Source organism: Lepidochelys kempii, chromosome 10, assembly GCF_965140265.1.
Source record: "Lepidochelys kempii isolate rLepKem1 chromosome 10, rLepKem1.hap2, whole genome shotgun sequence".
In the NCBI taxonomy this organism is placed as follows: domain Eukaryota; kingdom Metazoa; phylum Chordata; order Testudines; family Cheloniidae; genus Lepidochelys; species Lepidochelys kempii.
The window spans coordinates 32,861,648-32,889,269 of record NC_133265.1 but is presented as its reverse complement, the minus strand read 5'-3'; the positions used below and the strand labels follow the sequence as shown (position 1 = coordinate 32,889,269).

Genomic DNA, 27,622 nt, shown 5'->3' with positions numbered 1-27,622 from the left:
TGCAGTGGACTTGGTACCCTCTAGATTCTGGACCCAGGCGAAGCTTGTGATTGGTGTATCCAGGGAGCAGGCTTGTTTTTAAAACAAACATCTGGAGGCCTGTGAGCTTGTTAGCTGAGCTCAGCAGTGTGGAGCTCATCATTAAAGTGGTACCAGCTGTGCAGGGTTAAAAAAAAAAAAAAGCCTTTCTTGGAGCCAAAGGAACAAATATAATTGAAAAAGGAGAAACCTTTCATGAAACCCCTCTTGTTTTTAGAGAGCAACTCACCAGTGCTGCTAACCAGATGGATTCTTCTCAGTCCTCTCCATAACCTTCCAGGTGCAGTCACTCTAGGTAGTGCTCTTTTGAGGGGCCCAAAATTCCTGTATATTGCACCGAGCCAAGATAGTGAAGCTATATTCGGCCCATTTCCTTTCTCATTGTGGGCATGGAAAAGCCCCATTTCAAAACTGCAGGAAGATAGCTCGGATGGGGCTTAATAGGTCTGTGCCATCTCACTTCTCTGCACTGTGAACATGTGACGGCTGCATTTGAGAGCAGCAGTTGCCCAAAGCGGCTAGCTCTTTTCTGCAAGTGACTAGATTGTGTGTGGCATTTGTGAGTAATTCAGTGACTGCTGGAGGAAGGCCTTGCACCCAGTTTGTCTCACACCGTTTGCCGCCTCAGTGCATCCCCTTGAAATGGAATTAGATGAACGTGTAGCGAGGCTCTTGCAGAGCAAAGGTTGTGTTCAGTCTTGGGGTTTATCTCTTACAGATGTCTGTGTTTTTTTACAGTTATAGCTGTCTGTGTTTAATCAAGACTAGCATCTGTGTGGGTTACCTCTAGCACCCTATCTGTAATGTGTTTTCACCCTAGGGGCATGGGGAAGGGAGAAGAACCAAGCATTGCTTCACAGTCACTCCTCTGGCTGTATGAGGAACTACATTCATGGGATCTGAAAGGAAACGTGTCCTTTCCTCATTGGCTAGGCAGATGGCGGACCTTGAAAATGAGGATGGGAAGTGGGATAATTCCCAGAATTCAGCAGTGTTGTGAAGAATCTGCCTCCTTTCTTCCTTGGGGGAGAAATTTACAATCGGGTTAACAACTCTGTAATACATTGATTCCAAGGCCATGAGGCCCCACTGTGATCCTCACATCTACCTGCCGGTATGAGAGAGGCCAGAGAATTTCCCTGATAGAAGTCCCATTTGAAGTAGGGCATATTTTTATGAAAAATGTCCAGTGACTTGTCTTCTGTAGGGTTCTGGTTGCTGCTTCTTGCCCAGTGCTGTTGGCGGCTGACTGCATGATTCAGTGTTGCCAGGAGCTGTTTAATGCGGTGCTGTGATTTATGGCTGTTGCCTGAAAAAAAAGTCTTTTGTTTGTGTCTTATGCTCCCCCGCTCAGCCGCCTTCCCCCCAACTAAAAACTGCACATTTCTGCCATGCTCCAGGAATGAATCTCACATGAATTTGTTAATTTTTTCTCTTTCCAGGAAACTACTTTGCAAGTCACTTTTTCATGGGAGGTGAGAAGTTTGATACCCCACATCCCGAGGGTTACCTCTTCGGGGAGAACATGGATTTAAACTTCCTGGGGAACAGACCCGTTCAGGCAAGTTCACATGTGCTGTTAATTTCACATCTGTATGTGTCTGTCAGGAGGAAACCCAGCTTCGATACTTACCCAGGAGGAGACTGAGCATTGTCTTGGAGCTGGCGCACAGTACTAGGGGATTGGGATATCCCTATGTTCCATTTCTGGCTCTGCAAGTGAGTTGCTGTGTGATCTTGGGCAGTGGTATATTTGTGAGTGGGCATCTGGTATAATGCCCCCATCCACATGGAGGATGCCATTTTGAGAACATCCTGCCACGATCCAGCCCCACTGCAGCACAGATTTTGGGCAAATCACATCGCCTCTCTCTGCTTCTGTTGTCCAATTTGCAATATGGGCATCATGCCTACCTCTCAGGTGTCTGACAAGACTGTAAAGAGCTCTGAGATCCTGGTATGGACAGCAATACGGAATTGCAGAATGCTCTGTCTAGAGAGAGATTTTTTTCTATCTCGTGATTGCTTTGGTATGAACAAGAAGTAACAGTACTGCATGATTCAGTTTGTCATGGGTGACCGCTCCTGACTCTCAAATTTGCATTTTATACAAGCTTCCAAGCCTTACGAACAGGCTTGATATCAATAGCCTTATTGCCATTGGTTCTTTTACCCTTCAATGCAGACTGCTGAGCTGAGTAGTTCTGACCTGATGTCAGCACTGGGTCTGAGACTCTGATTCCCGTATAGTTACCTTGCAGTCACTTGTAAACCTATTGCACTGCTATGACCTCCTGGATTCTCCTGCAGGGAGGTTTTAGACCTGGGGATAAATTCAGTGCAGGCTTTCAGCCAACTCCCTGCTGGGAAAGACCCTGTCCAAGACCTTTTTCTTTTCCCCTTTGTGTGCACCTCTGAGGCTATTGGCTCTGACTGGGAGAGAAAGTAAATTGGTCTCTCTTGAACAAGGACAGTAGTCTTGGTCCTGGATTTCCCTGTGGGTCTTTTCCTCAGACTTTGCTGTTTTGAGCAGGAGTAGAGCTAAGATGGCCAAGCCTAGGCTGTAGCACTTAGGAAAGCGTTATATTCCTTCTCAAACCAAGGGTGGAGATTTATTTTAGACTAAACAAACACCAGGCTTTCCAGGAGGGGAGTAGAAAGCACAAGCATGAAGAGGTGCCGCCTCCTGCCTGTGGCAGACAATTTAACAGTAGATGTGCATGAGCTGCGAGGTATTTGAGAGAGATGTCTGGTTGTGGTGAAAAGTGCTGCATAAGGACAGCGTGGGCAGCTTCAGGACAGGCTCTGCACTGTGTCCTGCCAGTGTGTGTACACTCTGCTGTGGGGACTGCTGCTGAGCTGGAGAGGACTGATTAGTCTCTCTAGCCTATTCAGCTTGAGTCTCTCTACTGAGCCTGCCAGTGGGATTGCTGTTTAGTGCCAGCTGTGGTTGGTTGCAGCCCAGTGTTGACATGAGCATGATCTCGGGCAGCGTGGATGTTTCTTGTATTAGGTTGCATCTTGCTTAAAGTGTTAATTCCCAAGATGGTATGTTAACAAAGCAACTTCTTGCCTCTCATTCTAGTTTCCCTATGTCACACCAGCCCCACACGAGCCTGTGAAGACACTGAGAAGTTTGGTGAATATCCGCAAAGACTCTCTACGTCTTGTGAGGTACCTTTACTGACCAAACTGTTTGTTGTATTGAAGGCAAAGGGTGGGACACACTTACATTTGATGGCCTTCTCTTCAGTGCACTAAGTGACAAGTCCTTATTCCAGTGTCACTCCCAAGGGTGTTCAGAATATTCAGGGTTCACATGTAATCAATGCTGTCCAGGGCTTTTCAGATAACTCCCGTTATTTATTTCCCCAGAGTTGGGTAATCAGCATTTCCAACCAGCACTGGGGAGACATCTTTCTCTAGAGGCTGAGTAGAGCAAACGCTGCCTTGTAGGAAGCTGTGACGCTTGGGTCTCACTCAGGAACACTAACACAAATGGAAAATATTAGTCATGTCACTACTCCTGCAGACAGATTTCTTTCTGAACTTTTGTGATTGCAAAGTTAGAAGTTTGTTTTTGGTGCAAGGGCCAGGCCAGGAGGACTGATTAGTTTTGAATAAAACTGTTTCAGATTTTTCTTGCTGGCTAAAACACAGTGTAGTCCCACTTGATTCACACACCTTTAGGTGACTGTATCCCACACTTGTAGGGAGATAGCTCATCCAGGCTAATGAGTCTATATCTCACTGCTCTGCACTTAAATCAAATGCAGTGGTAGCTAGAGTTAGGTCTGTGGATTAAACGTAGCTGTGGAGTGTCTTAACAATCAGTCTGCAGCTGTACTTATTTAATACAGGTGTAGAGCCCTGGGGTAGATCTAGGTCCCAGCACACAGTCTGAGCAGCCTGGCAGCTGCATGGAGCATTTCATACAGCCCCTGGAGGGTCTGTGCAGTTTGTCATTTTATGGAAATGTGTGCATTCCTGGCAAGTTGCCAATTTCAGGTCATGGCTGGGCAAGGTTTGGGTGCCTTGGTATAAAGTGTATGGCAGTGTAGTTGTAGCTGCTGGGAGCTTAAATTTATTACTTTGCTAGACACTGACAATCATGGACTGAACAGACACCAGATTTATGACTTATTACAACAATCTGTAATCTACTAACCCTCTCTTTTTGTCCTATGACCACCTTGAATGGCCATAAGAACATAAGATATATGCTAACTATTTATGCTAAACACTCTGTTCCACTTTGCATTTTGCTGTGACACTGGGAGTCCCTTTCCCAGCCCTGAAGAAGAGCTCCGTGTGGCTCGAAAGTTTGTCTGTCTCACCACCAGCAGTTGGTCCAATAAAAGAAATTACCTCACCCACCTTGTCTCTCTTGGTAGAAAAGGGGCTAGATTAACCAGAACTGCATTTGAAACTGATCAACCTTGTTTTTCTTTGAAAACTCTGATTAGTCTTTTTTAATGGTCAAAAACTCAAAGTGATGGTCTCAGAATGAGCTGGACAGGTGGAGAAGGAAGAAGCGCCCACTCAGATAGTGGGCGTTGGTCAATGTCCATGTTACGAAGAGCTCTTGGCTCTTCTAGCCAAAGGGTATGTCTGTCTCTATTGGGATAACACCTTAATTCCTGCTTCCTCTGAAGCCAGGACTTGCTATGTAAACGGTGTCCTAGTCCTCTAGGAAGCATAGGTTAGCAACGCACCAGCTCTCAGATGTGTAGAGTCTTATATCTGTGAAAGGGCCTGCTGCTAGTACAGGAATTTGTAAGTGCTAATCTGAGCTCTGTCACTAGCCTGCTGATGGACAAGTCATCTCCCCACTTTGCAACTTAGTTACCCTATTTGTCAAGTGGGGAGAATGAAATTGACCTGCCATCTGGGGGAGTTGAGGCTGCATTGCTGTTTGTAAGGTGCTCAGTGATACCACAGCGATGAACCCACATAGATGCAGGTACTATCTGCTTTCAAGAGTTGGCCTCTCACATGGCAGTCAGTCTTACTGGTCCTGAGTGAGCTCCAGAGCACAGTCAGTGCTGCACTGTTTAATTTTCTCTTGACATCAGTATGTTTAGGAGTTCTAGTGACCCAGACACTTAAAGAATCCTTTAACACTTAAGGGTTAGCAGCCTTTTTCACAAGGGAAAGGTCTCAGTTTGCACTGTGCTGCCTGTGCTGAGTGGAAGTTCAACCCCTCTCCCTAGGAACGTGTAAAAGCCCCTCCCTGACCTCTCCAGCAAGGGTTTCTTTGTGATTGTGAACATGGAAAAACAGCCAGTTCCTAGTTCTCTGGAGATTCTCCTCTTCTCTCCTTCCTGTCCCTGTAAAATGAGGCTGAATTTGGCTCGCTTTTTGATGAAAGATGAGATCTGACTGTAAAATTCCCATGAGCTCTTGGGTTTTCCCTGTCTCCGAATTGTTAGCCGGAGCCTCACCTGTCTGGAGGGCTAGGTGATCCTTCTAGATTGCAGTTGAGAGCTTTGGGGGAGGGTGTGAGGAAACTTCCACTCTGGCTCCCGGCCATGCTGTGACTGGTGAGCAAAGTTCAGTGTGTTGCCAAACCTGAAGTATTTGTGGTGGTCACCGGGAGAAATTCCACACTCATTAATGTTCCTGCCTGAACCTCTGTATCTTTGAGAACTTGTGCAAATTCCTGATTTCCTGCCAGGACCAGACTCCCCTGTGTTAACTTCAGAAGGGGCAGGGGTGAGCTCTCCTGTTGAATATAACAGAGTCAGGTGACCTCTCTTCCCTCCTGCCCTGCCACTTCAGAAGGTGACTGTGAGTTCCTGGTAGGAACTCTGCCAGCTGGTGAGTCCCCATAGGAGACAGAACAGCTGCAAGCCAATTGTCACCACATAAAGTCCTGAGAGTCAAATGGCTGAGGAAGTTTTCTCCTCTTGGTGCTGTGAATAAGTTTGAAAGTAAGTCAGGAAGCCAGCGTTGGTCAGCAGCTCCTAACCTGGATGTCCTCTCCAGTTATTGGAGGGAGATTGAGTCCTGAGATGCATTATGTGTTTGGAAAGAGGCCATCTCGTGGTGGGATTTTGTTGCCCTCTGCCGCTGCTGCTTTCTTCAGACTTATCATAGAACTGGAAGGGACCTCGAGAGGTCATCTAGTCCAGTCCCTTGCACTCAAGGCAGGACTAAGTATTATCTAGCCCATCCCTGACTGGTGTTTGTCCAACCTGCTCTTAAAAATCCCTCATGATGGACGTTACACAACCTCCCTAGGTAATTTATTCCAGTGCTTAATTACTCTGATAGTTAGGAAATTTTTCCTAATGTCCAACCTAAACTGCCCTTGCTGCAATTTAAGCCCATTGCTTCTTGTCCTATCCTCAGAGGTTAAGAAGAACAATTTTCCTCCCTCCTCCTTGTAACAAACTTTTATGTACTTGAAAACTGTTATGTCCCCTCTCAGTCTTCTCTTTTCCAGACTAAACAAACCCAATTTTTTCAATCTTCCCTCATAGGTCGTGTTTTCTAGTACTTGAATCATTTTTGTTGCTCTTCTCTGGACTTTCTCCAGTTTGTCTACATCTTGCCTGAGACGAAGGGAGGCTACATGGGGATGCTGGAGGAGGCAGGCAGTATACCACTTTGTCGCTTGGGAGTCTGCCCAGAGCGATTTACCTGGCACTTGCTAGCGGAGAATAGTTGCTTGTTTGTAATTGAGGCCTGCACCTTTGTCGCATCACCCTACTACTGTAACTCCGCTCCTGCTTCGTTGGCCAGCTCATGCTGCGAACCGACAGGCCAAGGGAGAGAAAGTAAAACTTCTGCTGTTCCCAAGAGAGAACTTCAAGGAAGAGAGACAAGCAGAGGAACCCATGTTGTGGTGGGTGTGGCTCAGATCAAAGCAGCCCTGGAACTTGTAGGTGCTCAGCCAAAAATCAAACTGCCTGTGCATCTCGCATTGACAGCACAGGGAGCTGCAGGGCTATTTCATCCCTGTGTGACTTCATTTAACTTGGCCCAGATTGTTTTAGGGGTCTCACAGTCCTGTTCTCCCCTTCCTTCATTAAGCATGGCATTTACTGCTCTCACTTGTATCACTTCTGGAATCAGATAGTAAGCTCCTTGGGGCAGGGATCAGAAGGGACCAGTGGATCATCTAGATATCACAGGCCATATTACATTGCACCCCAGTTCCCCTGTGTTGAACCCAAAAGCTTGTTTTTGACTAAAGTGTCTTCCAGAAAGGCAGCCAGTCTGGATTTGAGAACATCAAGAGATGGATAACCCACTACTTCCTTTGGTCTTTTGTTCCAATGGTTAATTACCCTCACTGGAGGAAGGATAGCCCAGTGGTTAGGGCACTGGCTAAGGATGTGGGGGACCCGGCTTCAATTCCCTGCTCTGCCATGGTCTCCCTGTGTGGCCTGGGACAAGCCTCTCAGTGCCTCAGTTTCCCATCTGTAAAATGGGGATGACGTTTCTCTACCTCAAGGGGTTTTGTGAAACGCGTTGAGATCTGCTGATAAAAGAAGCTCTATAAGAAATATACTTTGTTGTTGTTATTACTGATAAATATTTGTGGCTTATTTCCAGTTTGAAATTGTCTGGCTTCAGCTTCGAGTCACTGGTTCTTGTTCTGCCTTTCTCTGCTAGATTAGAGAGCCCTTTAGTACTCAATATTTTCTCCCTGTGAAGATACCTGTTCACTGTAATCAAGGCGCCTCTCAATCTTTGTCATAAACTAAACAGATTGAGCTTTTTAAATCCCTTATTCTAGGGCACTTTCTTCAGCCTTTGAATCATTTTTGTGGCTCTTTTCTGCACCCTCTCCTATTTTCTCAACATCCTTTTTAAAATGTGGACCCCAGAACTGGATGTAGTATTCTAGTATCAGTCCTGCTAATGCCATGAAAACGCTCTCCACTCCTTACTACTCCCCGTTTATCCATCCAAAGAAAACATTAGCCCTTTTTGCCACAGCATTGCACTAGGAGCTCATGTTTCAGTTGCCTGTCCACTATGATCCCTAAATCCTGTTCATAATCACTGCTTTCCAGGATGCAGTCCACCATTCTGTGGGTCTGGCCTACATTCCTTGTTCCCAGGCATGTAATTTTTGCATTTGGCTGGATGAACACGTTTTGTTTGAATGGGCACAGCTTAACGAGCAACCCAAATGGCTGTGTATGACTGCCCTGTCCTCCATCATCATTTCGCATTATATCAATCTTTGTGTCATCTGCAAGTTCATCTTCAATAGATTAATATTTACTTCCAGAAATTTGATTAAAATTGTTGGCTAATATATGCTGGCTAGCGTGTGTGTGTGTGTGTGTGTGTATACACACTAATATATATTATCTGCAACATATAAATGTATTGGTATGCCTTGTGCACCATTAACATAAAGCACAAATATTGTAACAGTGATATAGCTTAAACCGGCCTGTACCATAACCCTGTTCGCTATGCTAAGTATCCCATAACTCCTTGCATTTGCTGAAGTAAGCATTTGGCATAAGGAAACTTGTCAAAATCAAGATACATTTGTTCCATGCCTTCATGGAAAGTACCTTCATGGCCAGTACCTGGAAGGTAATATCCCAAACAAAGATAAGGAAGGAACAGAAAAACAAGTTAGGGTACTGGGACAAACTGATGGGTTGGATTTGACATAGAAAGAGATGTGTAACTTGTAAAATCATGATCTAAATAACACCAGATGGAATGTGTAATTTTGGGAGCACGCTTTCTATGTAAGGTGCATGTAACATTGCTGCACAGGATGGCTTCCCGGACCCTGGTATCAAAGAAAACCTTTTTCCTGTACTATGTGATTATTGGCTTATAACTCTAAACCTGACTGACACTGGTTATTTTGTCTCTTAAGTATATTTTATAATGAACCAAAGTGTGATCAAGCAATTGACTATGCCATTTATCAACAAAATGTTGAATAGTCTTGGAACCTGTACCAATCCGTGCAGAGCCCTACTAGAAACACCCCTATTTGATGAGGATTCCCCATTGATAACTGCTTTTTGAGATTTGTCAGTCAGTTCCTAATCCATTTGAAGTATGCTTTATTATTGTATCGTGCTCGTTCTTTAATCAGAACATTATGTGGTACTCAGTCAAATACCTCACAAAAGTCTGTTATATCTACACAATTCCCTTTATCAACCAAACTGGTAACCCCTTCAAAGAGTGAAATCAGATTTGTTTGAGAAGATCTGTTTTCCATAAAACCATGTTGCCTGGCATTAATGATATTCCTCTCCTTTTAATTCTTTAGTGATTGAATCGTGTATCAGCTTTCCTATGGTTTTGTCCAGGGTTAATGCTAGGCTAATAAGCCTGTAGTTACCCCGGTCATCCCGTTCACCCTTTTTGAATACTGGTGCAACAGTGGATCAAATTTGTGTTCTCAGACGTGCCTCTAACATCATACATAGTGATGGCTGTAAAAGGACTCTGTATACATAGTACTGGACATGAATGCCCGAAGTCTTCCACACACTGTAACTTGAAATTGACCAGGTACATGCACACAGTATCTTTCCCTGGGCCTTTCGCCCCTGCAATCAGAAAGGATTGTGTAAATGTACTGTAAAGTGAACTGGACTCAGGAATTGGAAAGCGCTCACTAACCCCAGAGCCACCTACTGATGCTCCACATTGCAAGGATCACAGGAGGATTAAGTACACAATTTTCTCCTGAAGCTGCAGCCACCAGCTGTGTGATAAACTAGGCCATAGAAAAGGATCTCTCTGCTCCCTGCACAGCAGTCTGAAATAGCCCTCAGTGCTCCTGGCTCCTGTAGCAGGCCAGCATAGTGCACAGCATAACCTTCGACCACCTGCACCCCTACTTACTGGCAGGTTCTTTACACCCAGCCCCAGGGCACCTGGTGTTAAATACATCAACAGCGTTACTCCATGGTGGTTGGGCTCAAAGCGTAAATGCGTCATCCCTGGCTCCAGTCAGACAGAACTCCAACTCTGCTGGACTGCCAACAGGAGCAGCTTCCAGAGAGTGCAACTCCAGCACCTGACCAGGAGAGCAAGCCAGCTGACTGTAACGATCCAGATGGGATGCAAGGGAGAGGAGGTGCAATCTCGCGTAACTGGGTCCTAGACCATTTAGGGTTTAAACACTTTATTCCTAGGAATGATGGGGACAGAGACAAACATTGGCAGCAGATCCAGAGGTGATGGGGGTAGGAAGTGAGCTGTAGCTCACGAAAGCTCATGCTCAAATAAATTGGTTAGTGAGTTTCCACGGTATGCATCCGATGAAGTGAGCTGTAGCTCACGAAAGCTCATGCTCAAATAAATTGGTTAGTCTCTAAGGTGCCACAAGTCCTCCTTTTCTTTCTGGAACAGTGAGAGAACCTTGAGGGATGAGTGGGGGACCCAGGAGAGTGCATGGCTTCTCGACACATCAGCAGCTCAGCTGAACCGCCAGCTAGCTGTGCAACAGAGCTCCCCAGCCCTCTGCGGTGGAGGAAGCTGAGAGACAGGTTAGAAGACAAAGAGGTGGTCTGTAGTAAGAAGAACTGCAGAGCAGGCCGAGGGGCCCTCAGCCTCCTTTCTGAACAGGTTTCAGTGATCTAAGAGCCAGGAAACCCTCTGATCTCTCTCGGTGTTCCTGACATCACAAAGATTCTCTGGGAGCTAAAAGGTTAACGATTGTAACCAGCGCTGTGAGTGGACAGCCAGTGTGGGGTGTATTGTGCTCCTGACTACTTGGGTCTCTCGGGATGCTCCATCTCTCATCAGATCATGCTTTAAAGATAGTATCACACAAAGCAGATGGAGTCCTTTATGGCAAGAGACTATGTAGGTCCTGGAGGTGGGAGCACACCCCTGAACTCTCCTGCCTGTCCGAGAGTCCTCACTTGGCCCCAATAGGCATGAGCAAAGTGGTTACTAGAGGCATTGTGATGCAGAGAAGCACACCACAGATCTTCATTAAGGGATACTGACAGGTATCAGCACAGCCCTGAGAGCCAGGAACTCATGGGTCTTAATCCCTGCTCTGACACTGATTCCACTGTGACCTTGGATGAGTTTCTTAACATCGTCTGCTGCAGTTTTCCCATCCATAAAATGGGGGTACTGCTTACCACACATGCCTCATAAGGGGCAGTGGGGATTAATGTTTGTAAAGAGAAATTAACTATATTCCTGCTAAAGACCGAGCTCAGAACCTGTAGGGAGAGACCTTCAAAAGTGCTTGGTGTTGGCTTAATTCCACTTCCCTTGAAGTCCCAGGGAGCGGAGTTTACTGTACGTTTCCACAGTCTTTTCCGAGGTCACTGTCGTCAGGCTCCAGACAAAGTGCTGAGTGCTTCTAACAATGCCATCCCATAGGGTTTAACGTGCGGCAGAGTTAGCCTGGCTGTGTCTGCCACTGCCGTACCTAGCGTGCACAGCAAGCCCTGTGGAGAAACGGGCTGGTATCAGTGGGTGCGGGCTGTCAGAGCCCTAGGAATGACACCATACGCAACTTTCTTACCTCTCGCTGTGCTGCATTTGTTCCCATGGCTACGTGTAGCTTCCCTGCTTTCGCCTAGTGTATGTTAATATGCACATCCTGGCTAGCTTGGTGGCTGTTAATAGTATATAGAGCTTATGTTGCTGATTTTTTAACCCTGCCTAGGCCAATGGTATTCCTGGCCAATGCCTGCCAGGCTGCCTATGTGAAATGAGGTCTAGGTTTTGGTACATTTCCCACTGGGGAGGTGTCCCCATCACCATCTCCCCTCCCACTCAAAATTGGTACTGATTCCCCCTCCCCCAATGTCAGTGGTGGCATGGAGACAGAGGTCTCCTGAGACTTTAGAGGGTGTTCTTTGAGCTCTGGGGCGGGCACGCTGGCAGGGGATGGTGCAGGGAAGCTTGCACTGCTGCTCTCTATGTTGTGCATGTCTAGAGCAGTGGTTTTCAACCGGTGGTCTGCGGCCCCCTGGCCACAGACTGTCTAAGATTTCTAAAGTGGTCTGCACCTCCCTTTGAAGTTTTGTAGAGATCTGCAAGTGGGAAAAGGTTGGATTTTTTTGTTGAAAATTTTGGTCTAGAGGTTTCTGCTTCCTTCAGTCTCCCAGTCTGTCAGTCTGCTTGAAATGCCGAAGTTACACTCGCACTCACTCGGAGAGCTTGCTGATCTGGCTATGCCTTTCCATGCTTACAGTGTTGAGCTTTACCGTGAATTTATTCTCTTGAGTGGCACCAGTAACCACACTTAAATCAGGACTGTATCTATTTGCATAATAGTGCAAACGCAACCTGGTCACGTCCTACTTCGGCTGCCTTATATAGGTCATAGCAGCCACGGTTTCAGAATGGCAGCTATTTCTTGCTTTTATCCTTTTTATTCCAGCAAGTTGGAAAAGCTCTGGTTAAGAAGCCAGTTCCTGTTTTGACCTAGGTGAACCCTGGAGAAAGGTCTGTCGTCTTGATTTGTGTGGAATCTTCCAGATAGCTGTGCACTGAGGAAATAAAAATAAGGCTGTAACCATTCCCTGCATTGCTTGTTTAATTTGACTATTTTTAATCTTTATTTGGCAGCTTTTATATTAAATCATTGATGCTTTAAAACCTCATACCTATTAAATGCCCACTGAAGGTGGAATTTATGTTGGTGTTTGGATTTATGTTAGTTATGGATTCTCTTGGAGACATCCTGCTAAAGTAACATCTAGCTACATCTGCTGTGTATTCCGGATAGCCTTATGGAGTGCTCTATGAGGCTATTTGGGAGAGAAGATCTACAGGTGCTGGAGAGCCAGAAGGATTCTAGGCAAAAGCCCCTTTGTTATCTAGGCCTCCCTGAATGGTTTGTCCACCTAATTTAACCAGCTGAGCCTCAGATGTGCTACTGGTAGGATGTTAGAAGCTGGGCTAGGGCAGCAAGCTCAGTATCATTATAGACATTTAAAAGGCAATCTGTTTAAAACTGATCCACAGAAAAAACTTTTCTACAAGCACATAAATAACTAAGGCACTGTAATGGGGCAGGACTCACCACCTCAGTGCCTCCTGCTGGCCATGCTGGAAATTAGCTCTTGGTTACCAGTGAGCATTCCTCTAATGGTGTCTCACTGCCATCACTTCTGCTCTGCCTCTAAGACCCGCATCGCTCCCCAGATCGTGGCGTCCTCTTCTGGGCACAGCCCTCCAGCTGTGCCCCACTCTGCTTTCTCTCCCCTTCCGGGGGAACCAGCTGTCTCTAGTCCATCCACTTGTTGCTGTGGCCTACTGCAGCCTTCGGTCTAGCCCCTCCCCTCAAGGAGTAAACTACAGTCTGAATACTGGTCACTCCCTCTGTGACAAGTGGGAGAAAAGAGGGTGGACGGACCTGCCCGCTATTCTGGGCCCTGACCCAGGGACCCTATAGCCAGCGGCCATATGCTGCTGCTCCTCCAACTCCCACTGCCTATTTCCCTGGGCCATTTCCCTGTAGCCCTAGCACCTTTCTGGCCCTTTTTATCAGGGGCCTCAGTCTGGCAATCCTCAGGCTAGAGCTCACTATTGCTCCCCTAACCCTACCCAGCACTGCTCTATCTAAGGTGGTACTCTAAGGCAGCCAGTCCTTCTCCCTTGCACTCCAGGGAGAGATTCCCTCTGTTCTACTCAGCAGCCCTTCTTATATGGGCCAGCCTGGCCCTAATTGGCTGCTCCACTAAGCCTTCTCCCTATTGGCTGGCTCAGTCAGCCCTCTTCTAATTGTCTGGGTTCTGCGCAGCCTCTCCAAGGCTGCTTTAACCCTTCTTCTGCCTGACAGGCACTCATTGCCTCAGGATGTTGTTGCAACTAAGAGAGCTTACAGGGTTCAGAAAAGGATTAGAATGTACAGGGATAATGACAGAATCAGCAGTGACATTAGGCTGGATAAAAATTTATAAGAAAGATAAACCTTCCTACTCTAGGACACAAACCAACCCCTAACTGATGGGGCTAGATTATTTCAGCCGTCTAAGCATGTGAGAGAGAGAGAATGCTCGGTGCCACCTCAGAGACCAGTGTCCCATCTCTAGCCATACTCATCGCTGATGAAGGAAGGAGATATTCAAAAACAAAACAAAAAAAAACCCCAAACCCTCCCCAGATATGTTGTGGAGGGAATCCCTTCCTGACTGCTGCAGGTGGCCAGCTGAAACCCTGAAGCATGGCTCTAGGAACATAAAGCATAAACCAGAAGTGAGCGACAGGGCTGTGGAGCCTTGCTCCCTACCAGGCCTCTGTACCCTAGGACTGTGACTGAGAAAGGGATGATGGCGGTGGAGGAGCATTTTAAATTGCATCCTCCTCTGATTTTCCAGTGCATCTTGTCCCTTCTATCTCTCCTTCAGGGCATGTCTACACTACAATATTAAGTTGACCTACGTTAGGTTGACTTACAGCCACCACAGTAATTAATGTGATGGCTGATGTCCACACTGCCCTCCTGTCAGTGGTGCATGTCCTCACCAGGAGCACTTCCACTGACTGAAGAGGGGCAGTGTGGGGGGCTGAGATCCAGGGCTCTCAGCGCTGCACTGCTTCCCACTGGAAGCCCAGCTGCCTGGCCAGGGCTTCTTACCTCTCTACTGAGAGTGGAGGGGAAGCTGCTTGGTGTGTCTCTCCTCTGGTGGGGTGCTCCATGCCCAGAATCTGGTCAGCTGCCATGTTCCTAGCAGGGAGTCGAGACACCAGGGGACAGCAGGGCTCCCTCTGGGGAGCCTGGGTGGCAGTCTAAGCCAGGAGCCTGAGTGGCAGCCCAGCTTGGGGTGGAGACCTAGCAGCAGCCTAGCTGGAAGCTGGCTTTCTTGTCAATTTCATGGCTCCAGCCGATGTAAGGAACAGTTTCGCGCTGACATAAGCCCTATGCCTCTCATGGAGATGAGGTTATTATGTCGGTGTACTACGGCACTTACATCGGCAGGAACCAGGCTGTAGTGTGCATTGTCCATTGTGAGGATAACTTCATTTATAGTGCTTTCTCTTCTGTAGGATTGTGACCGTTGCCTCCCTGGGACTGAAATAGAGTGACTGTGAGATCAGCTAGCACAAGGGTGGCCAAGCTGTGGCTCCGGAGCCACGTGTGACTCTTGAGAAGTTTAATATGCATCTCCTTGTATAGGCGCTGACTCCGGGGCTGGAGATATTGGTGCCAACTTTCCAATGTGCCGGGGGTGCTCACTGGTCAACCCCCGGCTCTGCAACAGGCCCTACCCCCATTCCACCCCTTCCTGTCCCCTCCCCTGAGCCTGCTGTGCCCTTGTTCCTACCCCTCGCCTCCCGAGCCTCCTGCATGCTACAAAACAGCTGATCGGGAGGTGTGGGGAGGGAGGGGGAGGTGCTGGTTGGCGGGGCTGCCAGTGGGTGGGAGGTGCCGGGAGCGGCAGGTGGGGGAGCAGATGGGGGGCTGCTGACGTATTATTGTGGCTCTTTGGCAATGTACATTGGTAAATTCTGGCTCCTTCTCAGGCTCAGGTTGGCCACCCCTGAGCTAACACGTCAGTAGCAGGCATTTTGCAGTTAAATAACCTCTGAAAGAGATTCAGCTGCTGCTTAGGGCAGATCTCCTCTTGGCTTAAATGCTCATCTTAGGGAGACTTATGCTGCTTGGGGTTGCTCCCAAGAACAGGGTGACTTGGATGGGTTTAGGGGGGTATCTTGTTCTGAGGCAGATAACAAGGAAATTTAGGCTGACTATCCGAAAAACCTTCCTGACAGTTAGCTCTGCTGGAACAGTGGGCCTCTCTGTGGTGACACGGTGACCCATGGCTTTAGTCATTAAGACTGTATTGGACAAAGCTTAACATACTCTAAGAACACTCTTGCACTGGCCTCTGAGGATGAAGTAGATGAGATAGCAAGTATCTTCCATCTGTAAAGTTTGTCCTGACTCTGGCTTTTTCTTGTAGGTATAAGGATGACCTAGACAGTCCTACTGAGGAGAACGGGAAGCAGAAAGTCCTGTACAGCCTAGAATTCACCTTTGATGCTGATGCCCGTGTTGCCATCACAATCTACTGCCAGGCTACAGAGGAATTCATCAGTGGCATGGCAGTGTAAGTACTGGGAAAACAGATTTAAAGGGGCACTGGCAACTTACAGGTCACAAGTCTGTCTGAAATTTTTCTTCTGGTACAAGTAACACCAAAGGAGGCAGGAGAGAGCACGAGGTTTCTCCTTTACAGTTTGCTTGCTTTGTGCATTTGGCAGCTCTGTATCTTAGTAGTTTCCCCTGTTAGTTAGTTGTGTGGGTTTTTCCATGCACATTTGGGAAAAGAAAACTAAAGCCATACAGTTTGTCAGGGAGACACAAGGTGTAGCTCCTGAAGGTGTAAGCTCATTTTTTGTAACTGACCAACTAGATTTCAAGAGGATGTCCCTTTTCATTGCAACACCTGGGTCAATAGAACTGATGCAGTGAGAATGAGCGCCCTTCAAGGATCAGGAGAGGGAAAAATGTGTAAGGAATCGAGCCGCCTCCCCCGGCTTTAGGGGTTAAATGACCATCTTATGAAATTAATTATATTGAAGGGTCTCTCCTGTGTTTTATAGGCAATAATGCCTGTTAGATGTTTCCTTCCTGGTGCCTACTCTAACATTTGTGTGGTCAAAGTTCAACCAAGGGAATGTTAGTGTGGCTTGTATCGTCAATATAATTCAGTCATGAAGACTCAAAGTCCTAGTATGCAATGCTTAATCTAGATCAGCATATCTAGGCTGTGTCCAATCAAGGCGGAGTTTTATATTTTTGGGATGTTTTAGTCTCAAGGGGGCACACTTCCGTGTTTAAAGACCTAGGGTGCCTGTAATTTTCTTTTTTTCCATGCAATTTAAGTACACGGGGGCCTGGTGACTTACTACTGCAGGCCTCATATGGCATGATTTTTAGACCCCTCTATTTATAAATAGCTCAGGATCTTTTGTCGCTAACAGAAATTTCTAGGCTGGAGAAGCTTAATGTAGATCTCTAATTGATGGCTGACATCTCTCTACAGTTAGAATTAAGGGTTTCTGCAATTGTGTTATACATCATACTGGCTTTTAAAGGAAACTTGTGTAATTTAAGGTAAGTGATCTATTAATGATTAAAGCAGAAAAAAAAATCAAATAGAATTGATGTCAAAAGACTTGCTTAGGCACAATGTAAACATCCTGCTAATGATCAATGAATGTTGTTTTTAGAAATGGGGCCAAAGGCTGAACATTCCCATCCAGATGTGAATTCCTCCAAACTTGGAGGGTGTCCAAAGTCAGGATTTTGATCAGGCTCCTCTCTAGTTTTGTTAAAGCCTGCAGCTGTCTTTACTCTTTGTGAAAAGTAATAAATTAGCTCCTCTTACAGAGCTTTGGCACCTCTTGGGAAGCTTTGAAAACCCAGCTCTTCAGCCCCAGTTTCTCCTGAGCAGTGCAGTATATAGGCAGGCTCCTAGAAATCCTAACTGTTTCCATGTTATGTTTTTGTAAGCCTTTAAAAAGGTTTCCTGTGAATTTAGTGCTAGCGAAGGTCTCGGCTTGACACTCTTGGCACTTGAAGTCCTCTGTCCCTAAAACTGGTGAAACGTGGCTAAGCAGCAGTGCCAGCTTCTCTGCTACTGCCCTGCAGAATATCCCTCACCCTTGCTCTGAAAAGGGATCATCTTTAGGGACTGTGCCTTTATGTTGGAGTGGCATAGCTGTCCAGTGCGCAAGTCCTTAGACTGAAAGAGCACAGCTGGGTTCTGTTCCTGCCTTTCACTGACCCTTGAGCAAATCAACCATGCCTCAGTTTCCCCTCCCATACCATGAGGATAATGATGGCTTATGACTGGGTGGTGGTAGTTATGGTTGCAACAGAAGCCGATGGACTCTTCTGAAGCCAAGATCCTGATTTAATGCAGATGTGGTAGATAATAGGGATCTGGGGAAGAGAGCAGCAAATATAGACTTTATAAACTGCTTTAATTCAACCCAGACTATTTTCCCATGTGATGGTGGCGGCAGCTTTGTAAGCACATCTTGGGGCTAGTGCAGCTGCCTGAAGTGGGTATCTCTGCTTCTCTGGATTTAGCACGCTGCTACTAAAAACGTTCTTTTAAAGCCCTGATTTTAGCTTTGCCAAGCAGTTCTGTAAGGGCAAACACTATAATTGCTTTGATTTATTCTCCAAGTTCTGGTGGAAAAAACAACTCTGGGCTGCATTTAGAACACCTCAAAGTGGAGAGCTGCATTTTTAGCACACTAATTGGAGTGCACGATCGTTGAGGGTACTTTATCTCCATTGGTTTGACACTAATATCTAAACTGAAGGGTCAGTGTGTGCAACTGTTGTGTGTGTTAGAATCAATGCCCCCTCTCACCCCTTTCAGACTGATATGCCCAGCACTTCAGGGGGGAGCAGGATCTCTCTGAAAACCAAAGTCACTTTTTCCTCTTAAGTGGAAGCCAATCTCTGAAGCAGGAGAGGCTTCCTCCAAAGGTGCCAAGGCAAACGTGTCCTCTTAGCCACCAGTCTGCAGCATGCTCCTTGGAAGTTCTAAATGGCTGAAGCTCACTTCCCTGGCTACTTTGCTGAAAGACCCACCTCACAATCCCTAATCGTACTAACATGATGTTTGTTTCAGTCCCCGGCTTGGAGCATGGCTTGGGCCTCTTAGAGTCATTTTGCTGCATTTTGGAGGAGGGACTCTCAGCTCTCTGTGCAGAGACCATTCTCCATGGACCACAACCCCCCCGGCCTGCTTATCCTGCAGCTCTATCCAGAGCTAATAGGTCTCCTTCCCTTTGCTGAGAGAACTGGGGTCCATTTCAAAGACAAAAGGAAATCTCCTCCCAGAATGGCTCAGCACTCCAATTAGAAAAGGAATGGCATCAGTACCATGGGAATCCATCTTGAAGACAGAAGGAGTCTCTTCTCTGCTTGAGACTTCTCTGTCTGTTTCATGAGACAGCTGAGTTTTCTGGAGTCTGTTAGGCTGGGGAAGATAGCATGTGTGTGTGGTATGAGCAGCCTGTGTGTTTCATTGCATGATTAGTGGCTTTGAGCTCCCTTCCCTAATCTGTCCAAAGCCTCACACCACACTGGCATGTCATGCTCTTCGTTAAAACAGGGTCCCTAGGGATTTTACAGCTGCAGGTGTCTTGCTGAATGTCATAAAACCATTTCCTAACTGTGAGGTATGAACGTTTAGTAGTCCCCTAAGGGAAAGAGTTGGAGTCAGCCCCATGACTGGAGTCACTTAAAACTAGCCATTTGGGCTGGACATGCACTTTAAGGAACAATCCTGTGCTGCCAAAGGTGACCTAATAGTTTTGGTTTCTAACTCTGTGTGAGGATACTGTTCAGTACTTGTGCAGAGCTTTTCCTTTCCATGTGCTTTAGAGACAAGAGATGCTCTTCCCTAAATTACTTATACTGCACTGTTTGCTTGCAGGCACAATGAAGCACAGCTGATTTCATTGGAATGATTTATTACATTTCATTTCTATTAGTATCAGGTATTGCAAAACCACCCCACCCAATCCTGTCTCTTTTAAAGTGACAGCCCATGTGACACTGGGTCACTTACCATCTGTTTGAATGTGGGATTTTGAACTTAATTCCTTTTGATGGTGGTGAACCAGCTAATTAAATGTATGCCTTGGCCTACTGGCTGCATTCATTTGAGTGTGTACAGAAAGGAGGCAGCAGGACTAGATGAGCCTCTTGTCACTTAATAGTCTCATGCTTATTCATGGCCTGTGAAAGTCCTTTCTCCTTGATTGTACAGAGAAGTCAAATTAAGCATGAGTGTCTATAGCAGAAGTGTGTGAAGCAATCCAGGGCTGGGTATTTACTGCTGTGCACAAACCTACTCCTCTCTTTAAGGCCAAAGCCTGCTTTGAGCCATACAGATAGCAGCCCCCAAAGAAATTCTATAGTGCTTGAAACTCCTATGCCATAAAACTAAATTCCAGAGATTTCACTGCCCACAGGTAAACCCTCTTTCTTTAATAAGAGTTTAGCCCCCTCTTGCCTTTCTCTGCAGCTGCACTAGCTGAACAACTTGGGCATGCTGGTTAGAGTAAATATGAGTGCAGCACGTCTTACACAATAAGTCCAGCTAGCAAATCTAGACCTGCTACAGTCTTGGGATGGTGAAACCTGCCTGCCAAAGGGCAGATTTCACACACTCGGCCACAGTTTCTCCAGGGCTGGTGCGGAGAAGCTATGCCTCTTCCTGGGAGAAAGGAGAGAGTTGACATTGCACTGTGTGGCAACCTACCACCAGGTCAGGAATGGACATACAAACGGACACAGAATCAAACCCCAAACATTGTGTGTGACCTGTCCTGCATGAGTCCTAACTGCCTCTGACAGAGACCTAAGGGGTCTGGCTTTTCATACTCAGCCTTTAGCAACATTTGTCTAGTGTATTCTGCCAATAAAATCCCAATTGAATTGAAGTGATGCCTATGCCTGACTTGGGACACCATGTGCTTGCTGTAGCTGATTTGACTGTATAGTAAGTAAAACCACACTCACCTGCGTACCCTATAATTCACACACAAAGCAGCTGTCACTTCCCACCTCCCCACAGCACTTTAATAACAGAGTTGCAGCGAGATCTCCTATTACTACAGCTGTTATTTTTATGCTGTACTGTTCTGAACATTTTTCTAGTACATTGTGAAGTATTGTCATAAATCATTAAAATGAAACTACCCCAGCAAGAATGAACAAAGCACGTTTTAGTGCAGTCCCCTGGATGTTTTTTTTTTATTCACCCAGCTGTTAATTTGCAAAATCAGTCTTTGGCACCCCATGCAAGTGGTTCCACTGACTGTCTAATCAGCCTGGCAAAATTCTACCAGCCAGGTTCTTAGCTGGTGTCAGTGTCGTGGCAATGGATTTCCAGTGTAACTATGCCAGTGTACACCAACTGGGGAGCTTGCCTGGGGCATGTAATTTTTGGCTCAGGCCGGCTGGGTAAGACATCTGCAGTTCTTTCTCCTCCAGACATTTATACTGTGCTCATCACCAAGATAGCTGAGGCCAAACTGGGAGACCTAAAATCAGACGTTTAAACTCCTAAAATAGAAGTGGTCTCTTTTTTTCTCCAAGCTTCCTGCTCCCACGGGCTTGAGTGGGATTTGTAAGTGCTCAGCTTCTCTGACAATCAGGCGGCTAAATCCTAAGGACTTGACTGTGGATTTAGGAGCCTAACTTTAGGCCCCCAGTTTGAAAGTATTGGCTTGAGCGTGTAAGGGTAAGGGCAGATGAGCAGGTGCTTTCCCTGGGTTGGTGCTTTTTAATGGTAGGTGTGCAGTGGTGCTCAAAACAGGCTGTGGATAGCTAATTATTGATCACGTGTGTCAGAACTGCATTAAACCTCTCGGCTGTTAGGTGGGTGAGCGGTGTAGCTGTCCTGGAGCAGCCTGCTGTGGACTCTGAAGAGAAGATCCCCTGCTTTACACTGCCAACCAACACACTGGAAATGGAGCTATCAGCTAGTTAAAAGTGCATCTAAGGAGCCAACCAACTGTACCACGCAACCATGGCAACAAAAGCATTATTATGGAGCTCTGGGAAGCTTTAAGCTCTAAATGCAAGACAGAAAACGTGAGGGAGATGACTGCTGTTGTGTAAATATGTGGGAGCTGCATCGTGCTCCTGGCTGGAGCAGAGGCAGGGCACACTAGGTGGTAGTGGCTGTTGTCGTGTTCTTTGGAGCCCTTGTGGGAGCTGTCTTACCATCTCTTTTCCACGCGCTTTGCGTTAGTTACCGTGGAAGTTGCAAGTGTGCTTTCCAGCCACAGCAGGTGCTTTAGTTCCTGACAGTCTGCGAGCTCCGCTTCTGTATCACAAAAGGGCTAGTCAGATCCTTTAAAGATGCTGAATCCAGATCTCCTAGCGGTGCTTCTACTCCCTGGTTTCCTCTTTCCTTGCACACTTTCCTCAGAGCCATGGTCTTGCCCTTCGCACAGCTCTGCCCTTCTCTCATCCTCTTTCACCTCAAGAGCCGCGCCTCCCATTCTCCTCACCTCCCTTGCTTGGTTTCTCTCCAGCCCCTGCTCTTTGAGCAAGCGCAAAGCCCCTCTTTCAAACCATTTGTTTTTACAGAGCTGCTGCTATTCCTCTCCCTTACAACGGAGAATAGTGAGGATAACAGCCTATTACTATGGCTAACCAATGGAGTTACTCCTTTAGCTCAAGTACGTAAAGGTCTGGACTGTAGGTCCTTAGTTTGAACTCTGCTAAACACCCTTCAAGGATCATTATTTCTGCATTAGCTTGCACCCGGGACATTTTGCTTCCCCTATGATTTGTAAGATACCACTTACACCCTGGACACAGTAAATAGTGGCACCAGGTGGAAGTTTCCTTGGATGCTTACAGCCCTGCTGGAACTTCTAACTTGGGTTAGGATAGAGAACCCAGCCGATTACAAGTGCAGAAGGCCTGGAGGGTGGCAGCTGGCCCTACTGCTCCAGGTGATGCCTTGGTTTCAGAGTAAGACCCTAACAAGGGAATAACTGTCACTCCGCCATAGGTGTGGAGGGAAAGTTGGCCAACACCCCTGGATCTGGTGTTGGTGCGGCTGGTGGGGGGTGCCCTTGAGCTAGTGGAGTTGTACTGCCTTCAGATCAAGGATGCTGCTCTTGCAGGGAGGGAAAGGGGCATGGGGCTTGGAGACATGGGTGTGAGAGGAGGGTATCAAATTTAGTTCCTGCTACTTGGCCCAAATGCTGATCCAATGCTAAGCTGCCACTGCTCTCTGTGTGCAGCCATTAGAGGGAGCCAAATGCCATCGCAGGCGGGACGCAGGCAGCCTGTCAGCAAGTGAGGGGAGGTGTGGAAAGATTTATCACTGTTAGATCACTGCTCAAGCTTTCAGCTGTGCATTGAGGGCAGGGGCCAGGCTTCCTCTTCAAAAGTATTGAGGAGACCTGAGCCTGTTAAAATACGTGCTGCCAGTACCCATACTCCAGACCTCTGGGGTCAGCCTTTGCTAGGCTGGGGTCCCTTGTCTGCAGTGCTTTGTGCTGCCCCATTGACTAATATTCCCATCCAGGCCACTATGGAACTGATCAACTTGACTGCAGATCAAGGCTGTGTTCTTGCGCTCTTTCCCTCTCCTGTGCTCACTTTCCCTTCCTTTTTGTGTCCAGAGTGAATGGCTGCCAGCCCCTGCCAGCTCCACTTCTCAGAGCAGCTATTTGTGATTCCTGGGAGGCTGCAGGCGTGAATGACTTTCTTAGAGTCCAGCACAGAGCAATCACTTGTTACATTGAGTTTTCTTTTTTGCCCCCTCTCCAGATACAGCACAAAGAATCCTTCTCTGCAGTCAGAGACGGTTCATTACAAGAGAGGGGTGAGCCAGCAATTCTCCCTGCCTTCCTTCAAGATTGATTTCTCAGACTGGAAGGACGATGAGGTAAATCTCTCCTTAGATTTCCCTCTTCTCCAAAACCCTGTTGTTCCAGAAACACTGGGCTCTGTTTATTTAACTTCCTGAGTTGTAGCTGGAAAATTACCAGTCACAGTTGCCGTGGCATGATCTGTCAGCATGGGGTGAAGGGCCCTGGGAAAAATGGGTCTGAAACATTCAGGACAACTGTTGGGTAGGTATATTAAGCCAAAAAAAAAAAGGGGGCATGGGTTGGGGCGGGTTGGACTGTCTGTCGAGATCTCAGATACCTGGAGTAGATTGGAACTTATCTACAGCTCTCTGGGTGAATGACACTGGTGCCATCTCCAGAGGAAGCTGCTGCTTTTTCATCCAGTCTTGATGTGATGTTCTCCCAACTGATCAGGGCACTGTGGGAGCTCAGGAACGCAAGTCCCCTTCAGAGAGGCATTTATCACCTAGTAATGTGTCTGGTTACACAGAGCCTGCAGAAAAGTTGGGTCCACTTAGCAAACGTATTAAACCACATGATTGATAAGTAAACTTCTTTTTAAAGAGAGAGTCCCCAGTTACAATATTCACTTTTTTTTTTACCCCATCAAAGGAAGTCAGAATCATACAAGCAGGGTGGAATTTGATCGCTTTGAAAATAAATACTTATCTTCTCTAGAAAAGAGTACAATTTTGAATTGTGTTCTGAGCTGTGAATTAGTATTAGTATTCCATTTCTCATGATGTCCTACTGGTGAATCAGCGTGTGTTTGTTTTTTCCTAGTGTGTGTCTGTTACAGAATATTGAGGGGGCGCATATGTGTTCATAGATTCCAAGGCCGGAAGGGATGAGGGACCACTGCAATCATGTAGCCTGATCTCCTGTGTAACACAGGCCAGAGAACTGCCCCACAATCATTCCTATTTGAACTAGAGCAGGGATTTTAGAAAAGCATCCCCCAAATCTTGATTTAAAAATTGCCAGTAATGGAGAATTCACCATAGCCCTTTTGGAAAGATACTACAAAGGTAATTGAGCCTATAAGGCACATTTGCATTCATTCACGGGTTTCAAAGAACTCAAGATCACCATGACTGGAGCTGTGTTGGTTGGGAAAGTGAGCATTTATGTATAGCCTTCCATAAGCTTCCCTTTGTCCGGTATCTGATAGATAAGAAGATTCTTACAAGAAAATGAAAGGGATTCTATCAAGTCATGTGGGCCCAAAACATAAAGGGATCTGTCAACTCCAAAATGATACTGTGTGACATGTTAGTTACTGTTATTACAAGTAACTTGCCTACCTTCCTAGAACTGAGAGATTAGCGAGAAAAAGATTGGTGTTTTTTCTGGGTTTCTTTGTATGTTTAACAGCATTTTTGGTACGTTTAATTTCACTGTTCTATCTGGTTTATCAGCCTTAGGGTGAGGCTTTTATGTCTGCTGATTTTAATTTCAAAATGATGGCGCACCTTACTGCAGAGGAGGATTGTGAGATCAGAGGTGAATGAGCTAGTCACTGCATTTCTTTTCTTTTGTTTCCATTTTTCCCAGCACCTGCCAGTTAAGTAAATATTGGGTGGGATCTTTCTCAGTTTAAAATATCGTGTTTACCATAACTGATGTTAACCACCCTTGGACGGCATAGTTGTCAAATTACTAAAATACTGATGGTGAATGTGCCTCTAAACCTAGCTAGGGAGCTGTAAGGGTTCCCTGTTCATATAAATGAGTTATTACCCGGTATTTTAATCATGCTGAAGTCTATCTCAGTCGCATCTGTGGCTTTGAGACCAACATGTGAACTGTACTCTGTACAAAATAGCATTTTCTCTGATTTGTTTTAAATTTGCCTCATTTCAGTTCCTAAATTCCCTTTATTTTTGTCTCCTGGGACAAGATTAGTAGGCACATCTGACTGGCTTCCTCAATACCATTTCCTTTAGCTTATCCTCGGAACTTGTCACGTATCACTAACTATGGAAGGCTGGGTTTTCTTTAGCTAAGTACTTTCCTCGCCTATGTGCTAGAGGAAGTGGCGTCCTTTGAGTCAGTAACATACCAGTGCCCCAGCATGGAACTGTGGGAAGCTTTGCTGCTAGAGGTGCTGTCCTTGTTGATGAGCTATAATACCAAGGTCTTGGCCGTTTGTGGTTAATGATGCTCTCTGCTCAGAAGAGTATTATGAGTGGTGTTAATCCAGGTGTTTTGGCCAGTTTCCAGCCAAGATAGGGACTTTCTCTAACCCTCACCCTGCTGTCCAAGCTCAACTGGATATGATGATATTCACTTCCTGTCCCAAACTGTTGTAATGTTGCAGTGCATGGTTAAACGTGGAAACAAAAAAAACCCTATATATGTTGTGCAATCCCAGCAGAGTGAATAGCCATTGGTAAAATACACCCCTAACCATAGTTTCAAAACAAACCGTAAGGCAATTACCAGGCTCTTCCCCATGATCCTGAGAAATCTGGGCTGCAGATGTTCTAGTTTCTCTGCCAGTAGATGACCTCACAAGTACACCTACGACAGCTGAAAGAACTGTCCCATTCTCAGCCCTGCTTTTCGTTCCCTTTGTCACTCACTCTGATGAAGGAAGCAAGATGCTGGCAGCCCAGACTCTCCTCAGCCTCTTAGAAAAGCAAATTTGTTCAAATCCTCTGTTAATGGCATTTCTGACCAGCCAGAGCCACCAGCCAGAGTCACTTGTAATTGTGCAAACAGGTTTTTAACTCTTAGCAAAAGTTTTGCAACTAGTCTTTAAACAGCTGTGTGTCAGCAGAGGTGGAGGTGATCTGTGTATTGCACATCTGTTGGTCAAGTCTTCAAAGCTCTTTGGAGTCAGAGGTACTATAGAAACATAAGCTGTAAACCCCCTTCCCATCTCCTCTTCGGACCAAATTCTGCTGATCCACTCTGCTGATCTGTTGCATAATCAGCCCTGCCGTCTGGCAGGTCTGCAACTGACTTCACTGGGAGTCCTGCTTGGGGAGCAAATGTAGAACAGGCAGCATGGCTCAGAGGAGGGTTTCTGTGTGTGTATCTACGTTCCCTTCCCCCCTCCATGCCCAATAATATGCATGTGGCTAGGTCTTCCTAACTACTCTCTGAAATGCAGCACTCCTGTCGGACATCACACTGTGTGCTGCTGTTCAGCTGTATTCACTTAAACCCTGTGGACTGCTTGCCAGCTTCACTGTTAGTTTGTCAGAATAAGATGGAGTTCATGCTTTTGCCTACTGCAGTGGTTGTATATGACACAGCCCTTGACCATATGACAGGATGGAAAGCAGTCTTGCCTGGGGTGGCTGGCTGGATAAACCTTACTAAGTGCATGTTTTAGTTTGTCTTTACAGATGTGTTGGTTCATTGGCAAACTGTACTAAGAGGCTTTCGTTGTTGAAAGACTGTCTTCTACACATCCAAGAGGGAACATGAAGTGCAGCCTTCGGGAGACCGTACATTCAGACAGTGCACAAATTCACAAAGTAGTTCTGGCCTATGCTTTCCCCGCCAAATGTGCCAAAATGTAGCTGTGCTCTTGCAATAGTAGATTGGGAGCAGGAAGTGGAGCAGGAACCTAAGAGCTGCTTTCAGCTGCACCTTAGTCAATTATCTTTAATGAGTTGGGAATGTTTGGAGTGAGACATGGTAGTTTTGAAAATGTGGTATAGAAATGGCTAGCTAGAGATGCAGCAAACCCCTGCAGAGGATCTCGCAGTGTTTGAGGCTGAGCTGAGACAGGAAGTGGTTTCAGTCACAAGACCTTTAATAGCAACTGGTCTAAATTGATACATAGTCATGTCATTATATAGTTGAGAACTGAAAATTTTTCTAGGAAGCCTGTAGACTAACCATAGTTAAACATTTCCTAGAACATTTGGCCTCTGTAATGATTAGACTGAAGCTAGGAACGAAAAGGTGGTAGATTCCCAATTTTCTGTTCTCCTGCACCCTCCACAAAGTAAATTAAGACTGGTCTACATTGCAAAGTTGGGTCGATGCAAGATAGCGTACGTGGACCTAGTTGTGCATTTGTCTATTCTTAACTTTGTCTCCCACCAATGGAAGTGCCCCATTACGCTGACACCATAAGCAGCGAAGAGCCATAGCCATTGTACTTAGGTCAATGCAGTGCGAGTGCTAGACGCCGTGTTACTTATGTCGACCTTAACTGTCCTCCAGCAGCTGTCCCACAATGCCCCACACTGACTGCTTTGGTCATCATTGTGAACTCTGCTTCCCCGAG

General features: G+C 46.3%; 1 protein-coding gene across 6 annotated transcripts in view; it reads left to right on the top strand.

Moving 5' to 3' along the window:
- Nucleotides 1-27,622, top strand: part of MGRN1 (mahogunin ring finger 1) — a 106,215-nt gene that overhangs the window by 21,576 nt on the left and 57,017 nt on the right. For 5 of the 6 annotated variants that reach the window (XM_073362742.1, XM_073362743.1, XM_073362744.1 and 2 more), the window contains exons 2-5: nucleotides 1,482-1,600; nucleotides 3,125-3,213; nucleotides 15,924-16,070; nucleotides 23,291-23,408. In XM_073362742.1, coding sequence (XP_073218843.1) covers nucleotides 1,482-1,600; nucleotides 3,125-3,213; nucleotides 15,924-16,070; nucleotides 23,291-23,408 — 473 coding nt within the window. Of the gene's footprint in view, nucleotides 1-1,481; nucleotides 1,601-3,124; nucleotides 3,214-6,605; nucleotides 6,890-15,923; nucleotides 16,071-23,290; nucleotides 23,409-27,622 lie in introns of those variants that run through there. The other variant, XM_073362748.1, reaches the window with a different exon arrangement.